This window comes from Xiphias gladius, chromosome 14 (assembly GCF_016859285.1).
Source record: "Xiphias gladius isolate SHS-SW01 ecotype Sanya breed wild chromosome 14, ASM1685928v1, whole genome shotgun sequence".
NCBI lineage: Eukaryota > Metazoa > Chordata > Actinopteri > Istiophoriformes > Xiphiidae > Xiphias > Xiphias gladius.
In genome coordinates, this window is record NC_053413.1 from 273,391 (window position 1) to 293,286 (window position 19,896).

The window sequence follows — 19,896 nt, forward strand, 5'->3', positions numbered from 1 at the left end:
GTGCCTAAACCTATCAGTGACCGTTCCATAAGCTTAACCATGTGTTTATTACTGTTAACAAGACGACGAACGTCTAGGACGCCTGCTGCTGGTATGCTCCTATGGTTCGTATCAGAGGATAAGGACCATGTGTTTTTCATTCTGGTGTCAAATGTAGCTCTAAAATCAGAACAGTCATCTAATCTCCTGTAAACTTTAAGGCTTTGTAAAGTGGGCTTCACCAATGTCAGAATGGACATGAAAGGAAGAAATATTTCTGCCCACATCTGAACATCTACAGACCCCGCCTGTCGGTACATTGTTCAGAGCATTGCTGTTTCTGATGGCCTTTATTTTTTCAAGATTTTTTTTTTCTTCTTGATTTTGCAGGTTTACCCATTTATAAACAGCCACAGAATTTTAGCTGGACCGCTCAGTATTGATGTACCTCATGAAGAAGTGACCGCATTGCATAACCCAAACATGTTTCCATCAACCTTGACCTGATCTTCTTTTTTCTGCTAAAACAGCCTATTAACCTCGGCAAAGCACAGAGACCTTTCAGTGATATCTGAATATGTTGAGAGGAGCCTCAGTATGAGGCAGTCTGTGCCTCTAACATGCTTCCCCTGTGGGCATGCAGCCTTTAGCATATCAATACGCAATGTTCTGTCCAATCAGCAACTAGCTGCTGCTCTATCTGCTCCAATCACACAATGGATTCTTCAACGTTTGCTCCAGTCTGTACACCTGCTTGTTTGCATGAGAGGACACTTCTCCTTTTGAAACCTGCATGTTCACATCCAGCTGCAGCTTATTGTGCAAAGACTAAAGCACAGCACGCCATTTTTCCTGCACTTTTGTCATGGTATGTACCTTTTTTGAACCATTTAGAGACTAGTAAAGTTCTTACAATTTTGAATCCAAAACTGATGCTCTGATTCTGTATGACCAAGGCCTATTTCACTATTTTTATAAAAACTTATAACAGAAACAGATGTGAACTGAACAAACTGGTATAATTATGGTGTAGAATCAGGGCAGCAAGTAATGATCAGTTCAATCATCAATTCATTTGCTGATCATTTTTCAATTAACTGATTCATCATTTGGTCTATAAAATATCAGAAATTAGTGAAACATGCCCGTCACTATTTCAAATATCTTGTTTCGTCCGACCTACAGTGCAAAACCCAAAGCCATTCAGTTTATTTTGTTATAAAACAGAGGAAAACATTTGGAGAATGAAAAATCATACACTTTGTGTGATAAATGGATTAGTTGATGTAAAATCCTAATTCTAGTTTTCGTGCATTTCAAAGCTATAAATTCACACTGACTGAAAGCAAGCAAACATCGTCGAATCACAGTCATTGCTTCATTCATGCGCGCGGTTTGTAGGTCTGATTATGGTTAGTCTGACCGCGAAGCAGTCACTGTTCAGAAAACAGAGAAGAGCGAGCAGCTGACAACAAAATACTCCGATCTGACATCAGTGAGGGGCATGCAGGATCATCCAAACCTCTGACAAAAACTAATGTGCACAATATGGTTTGTCAAGATTTATTCTTTTATTTATTCAAAAACTTTGTCAATCATTTGTCAAAAACCGATTTGGATTACAGTCTCTTTTTTGGAATCTCTGTGACAAAACTGGTCCCACTGAATTTAGAAAATAACTCTATAACTCCTTGTTTGTGAGACTGCTTTCTCTACAGTAGTCTGAAATCAAAAACAGAAAGACAAACATGTATGAGTGTTGAGGTTAATTACTGGTCTACATTAATAAAAGGATGATACATGAAAATGTTGCAATGGTGTGATGCGATAAGAGAGGTCTAATTTGCTGTTAAAGGAGTTCATCTGGATCATTTCAGAAACTGGGCCTTTTTAATGCTCTGATTGTGTTAAACACTATTCACACATTCTGAAGGTCTTACCCTTAGGGTAGTTTAGATGCTGTAGAGTTGTCTCACTATAATGATGTTTTCTTTTGAAATAAACCCTGATAAAGACAGTGGTCCATCTGCACTGGCAGCGGCTTTCAGCTGATTCACAGATTCTAACAAATGGCCTCTACTGTTACATAAGGAAGCCAAGCCCAACAGGGAAAAATAAAAAATAGCAGGTGATTAAATTAACCACGGATGAGTATGTAGTACAAAATCATCTTTGTATGTCAGAATAAAGGGAAATGCATTAAACTTCATGAAAATATTGAAATGCAGAAATAAGCAGAATTTTTCTACAACAAAGCATGTGAGGTCATTTATCAATGTTATGAACATTACCAAACAAAATCTTTGACTATTTTACCCAGATTGATCTGAAGTTTTACTTGGCTTGGAATCTTTGGTAGAGAATGTGTGAAGAAGCTGTGGTACCTGAGACTCTGTTGCATAACTCCTCGTGCACATGCTCTACGTTCTGGCTGAACAGAGAGATGATATCATCCTCTAGCTCCTCCACGACTGTTTCACACTGAGACAAAAACACAAGCACAGAAGAAGACTTAGCCTGGGGGAGACAGATACAGATCTTAAGTGGCTCGGCCATGCATACACAACACACACACACACACACACACACACACACACACACACACACACACACACACACACACACACACACACACACACAGTGTTTGTCACTGCTTTTCGCACAATGGTGGGCATGCCGTTTGCAGAGTGCTGGCCATGTTTTCCCTCTGTTTTCCAAAATGTTCAGACATCTTGACACCTCGGTGGTCAGACCGCTAAGCCACAACTCCTCACCTTCATTGGAGCTTGATATCAACTTCAGCCTATGATATTAGCTCTGATTTGACGTTTATTTCTTGGATTTGCTTGTAGTCCTGGAGAGAGTGTTGATGGCTTTAAGCAGGACATAGTAAAAAAAGCAGCAACCAGACATGCAACGTGTAAAAGCAAAAATAACCTGTGATGTGAATTTTAGCTCCAACATTTTAAATGAACTGAGCAGCAGGATCTTAAACAAAGCAGAGGGAACTCCTATTTTGAATCTAGCTCATGAGTGCTCGTAATGATTTAAATATGCTTTAACGTCGCGCGCTGCAACTTTCAGGTCTGACTGCGATAATAATGTATAACAATAAAGAATCAATAACCAGATCTACAAGGTGTACAGCATGGTAAACAATATGTTGGCATGAATCTTAAGCATCCCAGTCACCCTAATTAAGATGATAAAAGGAGTGATTTTAAAACACAAACACAAATTGAATCCTCAGAGGTAAAACAACAAACTGCTTCTCTGCTCTTTTCTACTCTAGACCCTTTATCAAATTCACTGCACTGTCCCAGTACAAACATGATTTTATTGATTTATTACTTATTGTTTTGATTTTTCAGAGAAATAAAAAATACCCTGTGGTATTAACTTAATATGATCAACAAGATCTGTATGGAAGTTCACACAAATTCAAGTCATGCTGAATTTGATATTTTTTTGGAATAGTTGTTATAATATGCAAACACAGTAAAGACCCTCTGCAGTTACACTGCAACTGAAAACATTATCCAAATTTTTGCCCCATTCATAAACTTCACTGTTAATGTTTTGGTCACATGACACAACATGGCATAATGTGGCAAAGCTAGCACCTGCACCAGCTCATCGGAAGTCCAAATGTAGCCTACAACCTCAGTGTTACTAGATGCACCTCACTAAAGTCAAACAGGTTACACACACAAAATAACATGTCTGCAGAGATGAGTTTGTACTGAATATTTAAACTTACTAACTGAAGGAAAAACTGCTGCCTGAAGCGACAGACAAGACTAGCTTTTTAATATATTCCACACTGAGCTTAAAGAGTAGAAGAAAGTACATAGTAAAACATCTGACCTGAAACATTATGGAAAGAACCAGGAGTGTGATGTGATGCAATGTGTGACTATCACCAGCAATGAATGTCAAGAAAATGCCTGGACATAAAATATATCAGATAAATAACAAAGATAAACAACAAAGGGGACATTAAAGACACACAGTGTATGTATATAAGAATTTCACAGTCAAAAACAGCAAGCCATGCCCAATCAGCCACTTTCAGGCTTGGGTCTTAAAGGGTTAATAATGACATAAACTCGGAAGATTTTAAATTACATTTCTCAAAGACGAGACAATATATCTCAAATTAAAAAGCATTATGCCAATAACAAATAAATAAGACTGGTTAGGTTAGCACGATCAGATAGTTCTTTTTTACTCCTAACTGCATGAATACGATTTCTTAAAAAAAAAAAAAAAAAAAAAAAAAAAATTCATCACATTTTTCTATGTATGTGTATATGGAATGTGCATATTACATTAAATCATACCTACTTTGACAAAGGATTGACAGTTGAGTTTATTCAATTGTTAGGCCTACTAAAACTGTTACTTTTGGACGTTATGATACAGTAGCATTATGATTAACTTGTAATACTTCCTGGTTATACAGTCGATTGCTTTTGATTGGACAGTGCTACAAATGTTTCCTAGCAACCAATACAGGGTCATTTTAATGGGGCAACCCAGTTTAGTAAGTGATTCGGCTGAAAGCAGTGAGGGCACCCAAGAAAGGAAGGACTTTCCACACAAACTGACTGAAGGATGACGCTGGTATAACCTGGTCCTGGTCTGTAAATAAACCTCCCTAAATGAGTCCACAGTTATGATCATGGATTACACTTCTATCAAAAATTCAGTTTATTTTACAGTTTAATTATGCACTTTTGCACTCACTGCGAATTTCAGGGTGTTGGATGCTTCGTGTCCATCAAACTGGAAGTTTTTGAAGTCGGGGAGGTCCCCGGTGCCCCCACTGCTCCTGGGAGCAAACCTCATGTACTGTTTGTGCTGAGTGTCGGGGTCCACGTGGAGGGCGTAGTCGCTCATGCTGCTGCACACCCCTTCCAGGAGCTCACTCAGGTGAGTCTCTGAGCGAGCGAGTGGTACCTGGCCACACAACCCAGACAGAGAACAGATGATGAGCTACTTGGTGGCATGAGCGTACCAGCATCTTGGGCTCCGGTCATTCCTCTTATTCTCCCAGTGTTTCCTATACTAACTCAGAAAGATAGGTAAACACATGTAGACCAAACTGGAAATATGGTAAAATAATAATAATAATAATAATAATAATAATAATAATAATAATAATAATAATAATAATAATAAACCTAACCTAAAAATAAAAAAAAAAACACTTCCAGATTTGAGATGGCACCTGTGTCACTGCCCTGGCAACCACAGAGCACCAAGGGTCTGCTTATGGTTAGGAAAAAGTCAACCTCTGAGTGAGGGTCGGCTCTGTTTGGGTCAGCATGGTGACCTCTTGCTTACGCTGGATTTTCTCCATCCTCACTAAGAAACCTCACCCTCTGACTCTGATTTTTAGGCTGTGTGAATACCCTCCCCACCTCTCCATCCAAACTCCACCGTCATCTGTCTCTCACCCCTTTGAGGACAAAACAGCGAGGTGGTGGTGTCTAGACGGGTCAAGACAGGTGTTGTGCCGTGCTCCCACCATCCCCGGAAGGATATTGGATGACAGGGGTGATGCCCAGGGGTGAGGGGGCGAGGACGAAGACCAGGCGGTGAAAAGGGCGAAAAGGGGCTGCTCCTTCCACCTCTGACCAGGCTGGAAAAAGCCATGGGAGGGGATGGTTTCTTGAGAAGGGTGGGGTCGGTGGAGGCGATTGGAGAAACAGGAGGCCTCAACAGAAGCCAAGTGCAGGATGATAAACAGCTCATCTTTTCAGCCCCCACACTGCCTCTGCTGCTCCTTTTAGCCAATTCATCCCCCCGCTACTCTCCAGTGATCAAAGGAGGAAATCTTCCTTGTCTTCTGTGGTCAAAAGGTGGCAGGGTGGGGGTGAGATGAGGATTTTTATTCTGGAGGGGGGTACAGCACTGAGAGGGAGACGAGAGGGTTGGAGAGTATGTTGCAGATGAACTGGATTTTGTAACAATGTAAATATATTATTCCCTGACCCCTCTTGTCTCTTTGGCTGTGTTCCCTTCCGGGCCAAGCCTACCGATCACATTATACTCTCACACACACACACACACACACACACACACACACACACACACACACACACACACACACACACACACACACACACACACACACACACACACACACACACACACACACACACACACACACACACACACACACACACACACACACACACACACTTTGAGATGTCACAAAGTGACAAGGGGTCTCTCCTCCATCTGTTTATAGCAAATCCCTCCTTTGCATTCTTTGTGTTCTGCCTCCACCAATGCTCAACAAATAGCTTCTGCATTAAAAATAAATCAAACCACTAATCACTAATCCCTCAGTCTTTAAGGACAACCCCATCTCTTTAGCTTCTGATTCATTCAGCAGCAGATCCCTTGAGCTTGACAACACTGTTGTGCTGAGGAGGAAGGAAGGAAGTTGGTCGGTCAACAGAATGTGTAACAGCATGGAGCCAAAGGTTGGAGGGCGAGCACCAGGGGATGTAGGTCACGCTGGCCAATGACGATGAGGTTCACCTATCAATCAAAATCTGCTTGTGATGACTTTGACACCAGTGGTAACATCTCATCACCTGAGTGAGTGAAATTGGTGATTATGCCTAGTCCAGGATATTGGTGGAACTGATTATTTTCATTATCTACTTTTGCACATTACTTTTTCAATCAAATAATTCATTGTTTGGTCAAAATTGTGCAAAATTCCCATAACAATTTCTTAAAGCCCAGGCGGACATATATAAATGTCTTGTATTGTCCAACCAACAGTCCAAAACCAAAAGATATTCAGTTTCCTATCATTAACAAATAAGAGAATCAATGAATCATCATCTTTGAGAAACTGGAGAGTGAATAGGACAGTTTTGCACAAAAAGTTACTTGTACAGTTAAGCAGATATCAAAATCGTTGGTGATTAATTTTCTGTTGATGGACCTATCTTGTCAGCTCTACAAACACTGTACACACTGAGTTTGACGAAAGCACTTCTACTCAGGGTCTGCTCACTAGCTTTAACTGAAGCTTTCAAATGCATCTTATGGTCTTCATCAGCAGATGGAGTTTGGTCATTTGTCGTGAAAATGGCTGAGTGGCCAATATTAAATGTTTATTTTTTCTTATTCATATTGTTGTCATTAATGAAGTTCATTTTGTCAAACTACTATTTCCAAGGACAAGAATTAACTTTGAAATTCGGGGAGCTTGCACTTCACATCATGTTGTTGTATCTAAAATATATAATAGTTTTCTTCTATTTCTCTCTTTCATTTGTTTGATTCTGTTCTTTCATGCTTGGGAAGTCCTGGGCAGATGGTTTGGTGCAGTATTCCCTTTGATTCCTGATTTATATTCATTAGGGGACAGATTGCAAATATAGAAAGATATGCTTCGTCTGTTATTATGGTTGCTATGATTACAGTCTGCAGTTATTTTAAGGATTTGGAAAACTGTTAAAGTGAAAGATTTGAAATACTGAACAAATACAATGGAAGAGGAAGCATCTTTAAACTAGTTTGGTTTGGTAAGTTAGTTTTTAATTTGTAACCTTTTAGGACTACAATAATGGACAAAGTATTTGTTTAGATAATTTCAGTCACAGCTAAGAATCACTTGTTAATGTGACAGCTTTTCTTTTCATTTCACTTCATTGTTGACTGGGGAAAAGTTCACGGCTGTTATCACCAATTTAACATACCTATTATTTATTGCAAGTGAAAAATACTCAGATGGAAAAGAACCCCTTTCTATGATTTATATTATATTATTATTATTATTATTGATGCTTTGTCATGTATAAAGTAGCATTTACATGTTGCAGCTGGTTGAGCTGAAGCTAATTTAAACTACTTTATATGGTGCTGGCCATTTTTTTTTTTTTAATGTCTAACAGTACATCCTTTTATAAGAAGCCAGACAGTACTATAGCTGTTTTTTAAATTTAGTGGGGCAGGAAGAACAAGTGTCTTCCTTTTTTTTAATATACAGATCAAATCTTGGCTTCTTGTCTAAAATCATATGATCATCAAACAATCTTCAGAACAGTGGCACATAACATATCTTCCCAGAGGTGTCTTTTCTAATCACATTTGAGAAAACTGTGTTTGAAATTTAAACTCAAACTAAGTCCTGAATCTCATCCAACCCCCATTTAAAAAAAAGAAAAGAAAAAAAAAAAACCCTCCTCTTCCCCCCGCCTGACTATAAATCCACGTAAGTCCATCTCAGCCCGTGGGCTTGGGTCTGAGTCATTATCATACCATGCTACAAAATGGTTTGGAATTAAACCCCTTCCTTGCCAGTCGGACCCTCGTGAAAGGGAGCTGTCAGTCACAGTGTTGTTTGAAGAATGGGGGTAGGAGTGGGGGATGTGGGTGGTGGGGGGGTGGGAGGGTGCGACCAGTTTGGCCAGAGAATAGGCTTCTCAGGGATGCTATCCTCCATTTAATTCCCATTGGACAGGAAGCCATTATTGCACCACTGAGGACAGGGGCTTTTCAATTTCATTGTCCTGATAATATGGACCAATGACAACACATAAATTTACAACATCAACAACATCAACATCAACATCAACATCAACAACAACAATAATAACAATAATAATAATAATAATGTCATCAAAGTACAGAGTGGAAGGAGAAGCTAAAATGCCATTTTGACCATTATGCCATATAAAACATGGATTAGTGAAGAAGAATGTCCCTGATAAAGGATTTTACTTCATTATGACTAGAGAGAAATATTGATTCAGTTTTTAATTAGCAGGCAATTCTGACTTTATATGATATGCAAATGCACAATAGCATTAAATAATAGCTTACAACTGGATAATTTTTGCAGTGCGGAAGAAGATAGAGAACAGGTGGGGCCTGACAGTGCTGAAAAGCAACAGTGCAACATTTTGGGAAAATAGCATGCTTATTTCCTTGCCTAAGTGGCTTTTTTTTATTTGAGTCTGATGAAAAGACTGATATCAATTCAGAGTCAGGGTATGGTTAGCTTAGCTTTGCATTGAGACTTGAAGCATGGGGAAACTGCTAGCCTGCCTCTGTCAAATGGTAATAACATAATTGCAGTTTGTCTAACAATTGAGTTATTTGCTACATCCATTTCTTCATGGGAAGCCAGTGAGGGATTGCAGGGCCTTGGGATCTTGAGGAAGTGTGCACTCACCAAAGCTAAAAAATCCACCTACCAACACCTCTAAAACTCACTAATTAACATATTGTATGTTGTTTAACAAATCTTTTCACAAACAGAAATATGATACAGTTTGTGGTTTTAGAGGCAGTGCTAGAACTCTTTTTTGATGAACATGTATAACCTTGTGCAGCTTCCTGAAGTCTTGTAACCACAGTGAGTCTGAATGGTTTGATAGCACTGTACCTGTAAAGAGACTAAAACCAAAGCCTGTAATCACTGACTGTATCTGGCAAACCGCACTATAACTGGAGACCCTGCACAGAAAAACTGGACGGATGAATACACTGTTGTTCATCAAGAAATAGTAGCAGTATGTAGGTCCCTCTAAAACCACAAATTTCTGTCTGTGTGCAGATTAATCAAACAATATACGTGCTAACTACTGATCTTTAGAGGGTTGGTAGGTGTATTTTTAAATTTTGGAGGGTGTACAGAGATTCAAATTGGGCCTCATGCAAGAACCAGTCACTTTAACTGTTAAGTGGCACATGCGAACAATTTAAGAGAATTTGGGGCATTCACCAATTTTCTTGTAGTTAGAGTCTGTGCGGTCCAGACGTGTCGTATGAGCCCTGAACAGATAGACCACCTTTCTTCACAGAGGGAAAGACAGTCGTTTGACTTCAGAATTATAGTGGGCTAATCTGAATAAATTTGGAGTTGAAATATGACACTGGTATTGATTGAATTAAGAAAAATACATAGTATATGAAAAACAATGAAAAAATAATGTTTTTTTCACCATATCATCATCATGGCTGCCACTTTACCGAGATCTTTTTTTAGATTTCAGTATTTTTATTGTCAGATTGGTCACAGCAGCTTCTACATTTCAGTAGTTGTTTGAAAATTCTTTCTGCAGGTCTCTTTCCAGTATCATCCTCCTCTGTTATAAAACCTGTCAGTGTAACATCACCTGCTGCAGGCTGGAATATTCTCTAATCTGATATCTCAGTGACTGTTGGCCCCTTGACCTCTTCGTCATGGACTATTTTTATCTAGAAAGATGTTTCTTACTGTCTAACTTCATGTAGCCTGAAGCATTCCCTCTTTGTTTCTGTCCCAGTACAGTGCTGTTCTGATGACATGCCACTGGCAGATGAACTTTTAACATTTTCTGATTATTCTGGGTCCTATAATACAACTACTGACTCTGCTAAATTTGTTCTGTTTTTGTTTGCTGATTTCCAACAGCAGACTTGAAGCTCTGCAGTTTGAAACTCTTTTTAACTTTCCCACAAAAGAAGTGGAACAGGTAGTGTAAACAAGTGATTTACGACAAGTTTGAACAGTGAAGAAAATTTGGTGAATCTGACTTTGAGCACTAGTACGAACAAGACGCACAGAAAAAAGTGAGAAAAGTTTAGGGCAGGAATATGAAAATTTTCTAGCATGAGGCTCAATTTCCCTTTGATCCCAAATCCCAGTAACAAGGACATGATCCTTTACAGGCCTCACAGTTAAAGAACATAACTTCCCTTATAACCACAAACTGCATTTTCTTCCATTTCTGTTCCATGTCATTCCATGTCTACAGATTAAACTAACGAGACATTGGGCATGTTGGTATCTGAATAGTTTAAATGTTTCATACAAGGCCTGTTGCATGTCATCTCTCTCCCTCCCCTTGTTTCTTGACTTTCTCTATTATCAACTGACCAAAAAAAGCCAGAAATACCAAAAATAATTTTAATAAAGCCAGGCTAACTGTGTCCCTCTGCTTTCATCTTATGCTAAGGCAGGCACAACCCACATTCTGTTTGAACTCTGTACTTAACACACAGACATGATATTGATATCTGCCTTCTCATCTCACATTAATAAACAAAGTAAATAAGTGTATTTCTCAGAATGTTGAACTGTCCCTTTAAGAACCCAGCACAGGGAAAACAAAACCTCTTTGATTTAAAAACAAAACCAAACAAAAAAAGAAAAAAACTGCACGTCACCTCACTCAGTCACATTTCAGGGCCATGTGTCACTGTGTCAGCATGTCATTGTGCATCCTCTCATTCTCAATGCATGACTTCCCACTGGTCACTATGAGATCAGCTCACTGCTCCAACTAAGTTCAATGTCTTTGGAGGCCTTAAATGTGTCATTGTTGCAGCAGGCAGGTCTACCTTTTGTGCCAGAGAGCAGCCCCATGCCTCCAGGAAGTCCTACTGTGAGGAGGCCAAAGAGCAGAGACTTAAAACCTGCAAATCCTCCTCACTGATGGCATCTAAGCTGTGACATCCCTCCCTCTCCGATTCACACTAGGTCAAAAGCTGCTGAAAAGGGAGGGAGCCGGGAGGGCATGGGATCAAGGTTTGGCTTTTTCTATGCTCAGTAACATTTGATTGACCAAACAATGCAACAGGTGGAAGTTAGTGTCAGCTAAAAGCAGAGGAGGAGCGCATCTGTGGAGGAGCCACACTATCCTGGCCTGGTGACAAACATGATAATAACCCCGAACCCTTTTCATCAGAAGAACTCATCTGGGTTGTAGTGATGCATTCAAAAGGAAAATTCTCCAATCTTCCAATCTTGTGGAAGTTTGAGTCACCAAGTTTCACAACCCCGGGCAATTCTAGTATTAAAGACAGCATCAAAATGGTGGCTTTAGAGAGGCTGTAATTATGGGCTGGTTCACATGAATGAATATTTGTTCTTGTAAGTTTGGTTCCACGGGTGATACATTAGCTTCCTTTAGAACAAACAGCATGGTCTTTGTACAGCAGAGGGTAGTACAGTGAAAACTGAAATCCACAGGTATAAATGTAAACTACATCTGAGTACAGCACAGCCATAAATATTAGGTCTTCTGTTAACACTTATGGTTCTGTGCCTTAAAAGGGGCAGTCCACTAATCTACACACTGTTCAGCTGAGTCATCATGAGGAGCAGACTCAGCCTATAAAAACAGTTGTATAGTGTTCTCTTAGGCTCTGGATGAGCTCTGAGAAAATATAACCCTAATGATGCCACAGTGAAGGAGTAAGTCTCAGTTGGGTTACACAGAAGGTACTAGTCAATGCACTGCACTATTAAAATGATTGCAGAACTGGGAAGCCAACCTAATGAATTCATCCATCACTAAGAAGCCTGTGCTTTCCCTCCTCATTTACAACAGAAATGTGTTAAAAACTGAATGTGAGGAGTTTGAAAGACGTGGAAGATATACTGAGTTGCATTATGGGAAGTGTAGGTGCCAGCATCTTTGGAGCTTGAATCCAAAAGCTTTGCTGCATTAATTTTGACCATTCTTTTTAAAAGGTGTTTCTTGAGAGAGTCCCCAGACTTTATGGAAGTGCCATGTTACATCACTAGAGTACTTTTATAGAACATAACTCTAATAAAATTAAATTTATGTTGGAATTCTTCTTTCTGAAGATCAGTGTAAAAATCACAGCTTCGGTATGGGAAGATATGTTGTTGCTTATGATTCATGTTTTACATGCTTCAAACATTTTCTGCTTTCAGTATATTATAGCTGCTGCAAGATTGTGGATGTGATGCCATGATGTCTTTTTGTGTTGTTTGGTGTGCTACACATACACACCAAACAACATAAAGGACTGTGTTCTGACATGTGGATTTGCTCTATAGAGCAGCTTCAAAATGTCATTTTAATCACATAAGCATCAATGTAGCATTGACAGTTCAAGGGTAAGCTAGCATGTTTCTCTAAAATGACACACACACACACACACACACACACACACACACACACACACACACACACACACACACACACACACACACACACACACACACACACACACACACAGCTGGGGGGTTGAATTAAATGGAATTGAAGCAGGACCCCAGGGGGCACAAGATGAGTATTTAGCATTCATATCTAAATTAACCCACCTTTAGACAACTGCTTAATGAAAAACTAAGAAACACATGACCAGCATTAACAGTACCATGAACCATGAAGGACACTTGGATTTTCTATCTGGACTACATCAATGCAACATTTGTCATGGGGACTAACAATAGGGTTGATGTTCAAATGTGTCCGATACTTTATCATAGACAAACAGACAAATGGACCATCTTTATACAGTGTGGAGTCTTAGCTCTTTGGTGTTGTAATTTGCAGTTCAACCTACTCACCACAAGGTATTATAACCGAGGGATTTGTACTTGGTCCCATAACGTAAAAGGAGACTCAACTCATTGATTCGTTAAAATATGTCTCTTTGCAGTCCATAAATGCTAATTTTTTCAGTCAGAACCAAATTTAAGCAAAGCCGCAAGACTAGGTCCACACCAACATGCCTAAATTTGTTTTTGTTTTTTTTTGCTTGCTACAGCGAGGTAGGTGAAGAGGGCTGGTCAGGGATAGAGAATGGTGTCTTCTGTCAGATGTCCCAGCAGATGTATGACAGCACAGCCTGATCAAAACATCATTTAACATTTACACTGGACTTCAAGAGGAATGCTCACCCAATTTTCGGCAGTTACTGTGTTTTGATAACTTTTGGAAACATAATTTTGTAAATCCATTCATTTCACAGATAAAATATAAATAGGGGCATACTTGTATATCAACAAAGGAATATTTTAGCGGTTTCGTCCAGCCCTCTTGTCTTACTGACAGATAATCAGTGCAGCTATCAGTGATAGTCGACAGAGGGATTGAAGCCCAGGAAATCAATAGCAGAGCTGGGCATCCCTGTCAGAGCTGTGTCCTTGGGCAAAAGATGATGTCCAGGTTCCAGTGGGACAAGACCTCATTAGACCAGGAACAATAACCTGGATCAACAGTCTCATAGTGTTCACACGCAGCCCCGGCGACATAACAGATCAATCTACTCTGAGGAGAAAACGACTGCAGTGGTACATCCACATCACTGATCACAGCCTCTCTGTGAATCACGGCATCTAAGTTTAAAAAATCTTTTACAGTGTTGAATGAGGAAAGACTAGTTTGTGCAAGAAAAATGAAACAAAAACTATGACAGGGAGGATTCAAATTACCATCCAAGAATGCAAGAATGACATGCAATAACGACGAAAAGTTTTCATGAACAGTGCTGAAAAATACGACTTCACAGAGTGTCTCACTACACCACAGAAATCAATGCTTCTTCTTTACAACAGTCCTCCAGTGATTCATTATACCAATAAAAACCCTACAATGTTCAAAATGTGTGCAGCAGTGGCTGAGGACTTTTTGCTATAATCATTGCTGTTTGCTAATCTTTTCCACCAAATATATGAATATTCCTAAAAGGCTAGAAAGCAAACTAAAGTTCTTCTGTATGCTAACACTGTACAAACCACACCAGGTATCATTTTCACCACTCTTTCTTTCTCTTGCTGCATGTTCCTGTTGATTGTGTATTAGTATTTTGTCCTTAGGGGCTCCTGTATTGGGAGCATTTTGGACATGGGAGTTCATGTGGATTGACAGGGTTGCAGTTCTTTATGGTTCAACATACTTACTACTTTAACCCCTACATATAACTAAGAGCTGCAGCAGTGAGGTGAGTGAGTGGTAAAGGTGAGAGCATCTTTAACAACACATCAATATTCTCTACCTTTTTGTCTTTCATGGTTCCATCAGGGTTGAGTCTAAAGCTGCCAACGTGGATGGTTTTCTTTGGGTCCACCTGACTGATTGAGTAGTTCAGTTCATCCACAATCGCTTTGCATGCTGAAAAACACAGATCAGGTCAGTAGATTCATTAAATGAAAAGTTATTCACAGGGTCACTGTTGGTAAGTAAAGCGTACTACACATCCAGCTGTGAGAAATCACTGTTCATAAGCTGTACTGATGAATACGGAAGTCTGAAGATGATGAGACTGAGCTTCTGACAATACTGATGGGACAGGTGCCAATGATTAATAAAATTCTCGCTGAAAATAATCAAAGCATGATCAGTAATAAAGAAAAAAAAATCTGTTTTATTACAATTTTGACTGTATTTTTGTGTCTTTAGCAATCATTCTTATTGGGAACAAAAGTTCAGACAGTCACACTGGTTCTAAACTACTCTAGAGCTTTATAATGCTTCCTTGGATATAAACGTTTGGTGAACACAAGCGCCTGACAGATTTTAGATTATTAAAGGCCCAGAGCAATATCAATAATTGAGTTAAAAATGTCCGATAATGATATATAGGCCAATATTCGGTTTACAACATGAACAAGTAACATAAGCATTTTGATAAGACTGTGGCAAAGATATGTGGTGAGCAGAACACTTTACAGGGTATGAATCAATTTGTCAGTGATGACACTTTTTTTGGCATTTTACACTACAATTTATTGTTATGTATTGGCCGACATACAAACTGATACAGTATGTCTGTGATGAGATCATATTGGCTGATGTATTGGTCAGGTTGTATTGAACACCTAAGGTTACACAAGCAACTGTATACATCCATTAGCTCTTCCAGAGCTACTTCCTGGTTTAACCTTGTCCTACTGTGCACATAACAGACATTTAAACACAGCTGCTTACATTCTGACCTCCAGCTAGTGGAGGGAAAAATGATCTTTAAACTGGATTATGATTTAGAACCTGTGTGATCACTTTTACCACTGAAATGCACTCAATCACAAGAGCGTAACAGTGATTTTGGTGAATAATACAACAGAATTTTCCTTTAACATCAGAGCCAGTGGTGTGATTTTTTTCAATAAAATGCACATGTTCTAAATGCACAGGGAGAAAACACTATAGGTTTAATGGTCCTTAAAGAATATTTTTCAGAAAACTGGAAGGATTCGCAAAGAACTAAAAACATGTCTCCCAGTTTTGACTTTCCAACTGTTCCTTTTGGCAGGTTTTTGTCTCCTTTATCTCTGTTAAGATACACGGTCGCATATGATACTTTTGTTACCCTCCAAAAAGATGCGAATGCAATTGAAGTGGTGCGTTTCTTTGAACAACAGCAACACTTGCAATATTTCCTGGAATAAAATCCTTCAGTCAGAGCTAACTTACCGGAACAGTAGATCACCTTGTCCCTCTTCCCCTGGCTGCTGCTGCTGATGAAGACTGATAGCACTATCACAGTCATCTGAATAATCCATGAGGCCATACTGATAATCTAAGAGGACAGAAAGACAGTTGGACTGACAGTCTGATTAAACAGTAGCAAAAACTAAAGTCTAATAAATCACATTAGGCTGTATTTAAGTGCTAAGCAATGGCAAAACCGCCATTTTCCATTCAATTGAATTCTCAATCAGCACATGTAAACCTGGGCAAAAATTCAGTATAACTTATCAATTTCCAGGGGATTTGTATGGGGATGATATAAACACAATATTCTTATCCATAGTGATTCCACCCATGTCTAACCCTGTGCACACATTTGAAGCAAATCTCCAAATAGTCAGCAAAGTAACCTGTGAATCAGTTTAGTATTATGAAATATAGTAAAGAGAACTTAAAAGAGTGCCAGTACCTTTTCTCTAACTGTGTTACTTGTCTTTTTTCCATTGTTGCTTCTCACCTTGTCACATTAATTCATTAACAGCGGTGCAAAGTGGGAGCATGTATTTCAGATTCCCCTGGTTACTGTTCATTTTTCGCATAGACAATGATCGATCCACCCCCGTGCTTAACGGTTGGAGAAAAAAGGTGCAGAATTTAATTTTTTTTTTTAAAAACACCTCTTCAAGCATACCTTGGCTCATTGTAGCCAAAAGGTTCTATTTTCATACTTCATCAGTCCACAGGAATTGTTTCCAAAATACTTCAGGCTTGTTGACATGTTCCTTTGCAACCTTCTGATGCTGAATTTGTGGTGAGGATGCAGGAAAGGTTTTTGCCCGAGGACTCTTCCATGAAGGTCATATTTGTGCAGGTTGCACCACCAATCCAGAGTCTGCAAAATCTACCTGAAGATGTTTTGCAGTCAAACGGGGGTTCTGATTTACCTTTCTATCAATCCTATCAGCAGTTCTCTCTGAAAATTTTCTTGGTCTTCCAGACCTCAACTTGACCTCCTGTTAACTGCCATTTCTTGATTAGGAACCAAGGCAACAACTAGCTAAAAAAAAAAAAAAAAAAAACTGCTATCTTCTTATAGCCTTCTCCTGCTTTGTGGGCATTAGTTATTTGAATTTTCAGAGTTCTACGCAGCTGCTTAGAGGAGCCCATGGCTGCTGATTGTTCGGACAAGGTTTGAAGAGTCAGAATAATTATAAAGCTTTGAAATCTGCATCACCTGGCCTTTCCTAACAACGACTGTGAGCAAGTCATAGCCTCCTTTCTTTTTTTTTCACTCTAAACTTTTCACTACACTACAGCCAAGCGGCTCACACGTGCCCTTCCATTTGTACCAAAACTGAGACTTCAACTTTGGATTATTTTAAATAACTGTGAAATTAAGATCTGATATGAAATGCTGACAAATGTTGTTTATACTAAATTTCCACACCAGTAAAGAGAGTCACTATTTCATAATGGCACTGCCACAGACAGGCGGACAGGTGTCACAGTCACACGCATCCCCAGACTCTCCGTTTCTCTCACTTGAACGTTAAGCCAAGGTTAGGCCTACTTTATCCACTGCAGAGCAGCTGTAGATAGTACACTGTACCCCAATCGGAAGAGCAGCGGTAAACTCTACCCTCGGGGACACCGTTAGTGAAAAGTTCTGGTAAACAGCAGAGCATAGCACCTGGACCCTGGTCGCGCCGTGCCGCTGATCCAGTGGCTAGACGTGTTCTCTGAGAAGGCACTTGAGACACTTCCAGAATCGACAGAGTAGTGGGAAATAAAATTTGAATTTTTACATTTTACAATTATTTAACATTGAGTTGCAAACCCCCAATGAATGATTAAAGTTTATTTGAATCCGTACGGTTTGAATGATTGGGTGCACGCCGAATTGTAGGCGGTCTGCAGTCAAATCATAAAATGTATTGCATCCCGTTCTTACTGATACGATCGTTGGTCAGAAAGCAAGACCAACTTAAATTGCGACATTTTGCTGCGTGGTTGGGTGGTCCGTACTGTACACATCATGGCTAAGGGATAACTGATGTCTTACCTGGCGAGGAGAGCAAGCTGCACTCGGCTAACCTTAGCAGCAGACAGCGGTGTTATGACAACGATGAGCTGTCACTACCTGGGCTCCACATGCACAGTATCTCTGCTCAACTTAATGATCTGTCACCTACGCTGACAGCCCTCATTCATAATACACTACAAGTTTTCACTTTCCGCTCGTAACTTTCAAAGTAAAATCTTTATTGACAAACAATTAATACTTGAGTCATCCAGCAGGACTGAAATAACAGTGTATGTGTAGCGAGCAACCCCCATAAGTTTTTCTAAAATGGTCCTCCTCCACTACATCGCCATAGTCTCCATTCGAGACGACTTGTACTTTAATCTTGAAGGCATAGCAGCTGCTTCCTTCTGACTTGACGCGGCTCAGCTGACGGGGGAACCGAGTGTCTGTTGGTATCTGTACGTACCCGGCTGTGGTGTAGCCACGTTCAGTCAGCCATCGACTTGATCAGCCAATCATATCACAGACTAAAAGAGCAAGGACCAATCAGAAAGCTGCGGAGTCTCCGGCGGTGTGTCCCAGGACGCTTTTGTTGAGTAGTGAAATTAGACTTTGGTGTGCCGTTAATGGCCCGCGGAAATAATTTGTTGTAATTTAATAACTATTCAAAAATACAAGAAATAGATCATTAGGCGTGTACAGTGCAATAAATTACCAAGCCCAAAACACCAGGCCTCTTCCTGATGTGGTCAGTTAGATACAATATGCACATGTAGGCTCTAAATCACTCACTCTCACTCTAATCGAAAATGTTTGCTTGATATCTATTAATATGATTATAATAGTATTATACTCCTCCAAACCTAACAGCTCTTCCCCACCTCTGTGTGTGTGTGTGTGTGTGTGTGTGTGTGTGTGTGTGTGTGTGTGTGTGTGTGTGTGTGTGTGTGTGAGAGAGAGAGAGAGAGAGTGGTTGTGTGTTTGTGTGTGTGTGTTTGTCAGTGACTGTGAGACAGGGAGCCAGGTGGTGTCACAGGGAGATCTGATCTGGTTTCCCTGCTACTAATTGAATATCATCTATAACATCAGGGTCTTGGTTGCACAGATAGATTACCATGTCCTCAGTTCAGTAGAGTCTGGTACGACCAAAAGCCAGACAAATCCAAGCGGGAGAAAAAGCAGTAAGGTTACATTGTGCACTAAATAATATTTAGCAATGGTCCTGCAAAGGACCAGCTGTTTTTTCATGTGTGCTTTGTGCTTTAGGTGGTGTATTGTCAATATTTCTCTCTCAAAATTAAAGTTGCACATAGCCAGCTCAAGGTTTTCAGGGGTCTTAAGCAGACCCCCACGCCCCTACACCACCAGATTTCTCTGAGCTTTTTCTCCAGTTAAACACAGAAAGGCGGTCGGTAAAGAATGATAGAATGCAGCACCTTTTTGGGGGCTCAAAAGTAAAGCCTATCTTGCAATTCCAGTCTGTGCTAAAAGCCACTCTCGAAAACAACATTGACACAGACATATTACGGAAATACATAACAGAGACAGAAAATCTAAGAAAGCAGGTGGCTGAACTGCAAGTACAACTAACAGAAAAGAGAGCTCAGAGGAGAAATGAACAAGAACAAAAGAGAGCTGTGGCTTCAAAACCACCAGCAGCAGCTGGAGCAGCTGAAATCCAAGTACATCAGGACCAAGGCT

At 39.8% G+C, this 19,896-nt stretch overlaps 1 protein-coding gene across 3 annotated transcripts; it reads right to left on the reverse strand.

Annotated features, from left to right (window-relative positions):
- Window positions 1-1,528: 1,528 nt before the first annotated feature.
- Window positions 1,529-18,588, reverse strand: cnpy1 (canopy FGF signaling regulator 1). Of its 3 annotated transcripts, none has more exons than XR_005708720.1 (7): window positions 18,232-18,588; window positions 16,173-16,278; window positions 14,755-14,870; window positions 4,729-4,941; window positions 2,364-2,460; window positions 1,920-2,055; window positions 1,529-1,701 (listed from the first exon to the last, which is right to left on the reverse strand). XR_005708720.1 is itself a non-coding variant. In XM_040142933.1 (6 exons), exons 2-6 carry the CDS (start codon window positions 16,267-16,269, stop codon window positions 1,661-1,663), a joined length of 564 nt encoding a protein of 187 aa, XP_039998867.1. In that variant the 5' UTR covers window positions 16,270-16,278; window positions 18,232-18,586; the 3' UTR covers window positions 1,529-1,660. The 3 variants fall into 3 exon arrangements, 1 of the variants encoding a protein (XP_039998867.1); XR_005708719.1 differs by having other exon boundaries at window positions 1,920-2,058; XM_040142933.1 differs by lacking the exon at window positions 1,920-2,055 and having other exon boundaries at window positions 18,232-18,586.
- Window positions 18,589-19,896: the final 1,308 nt, after the last annotated feature.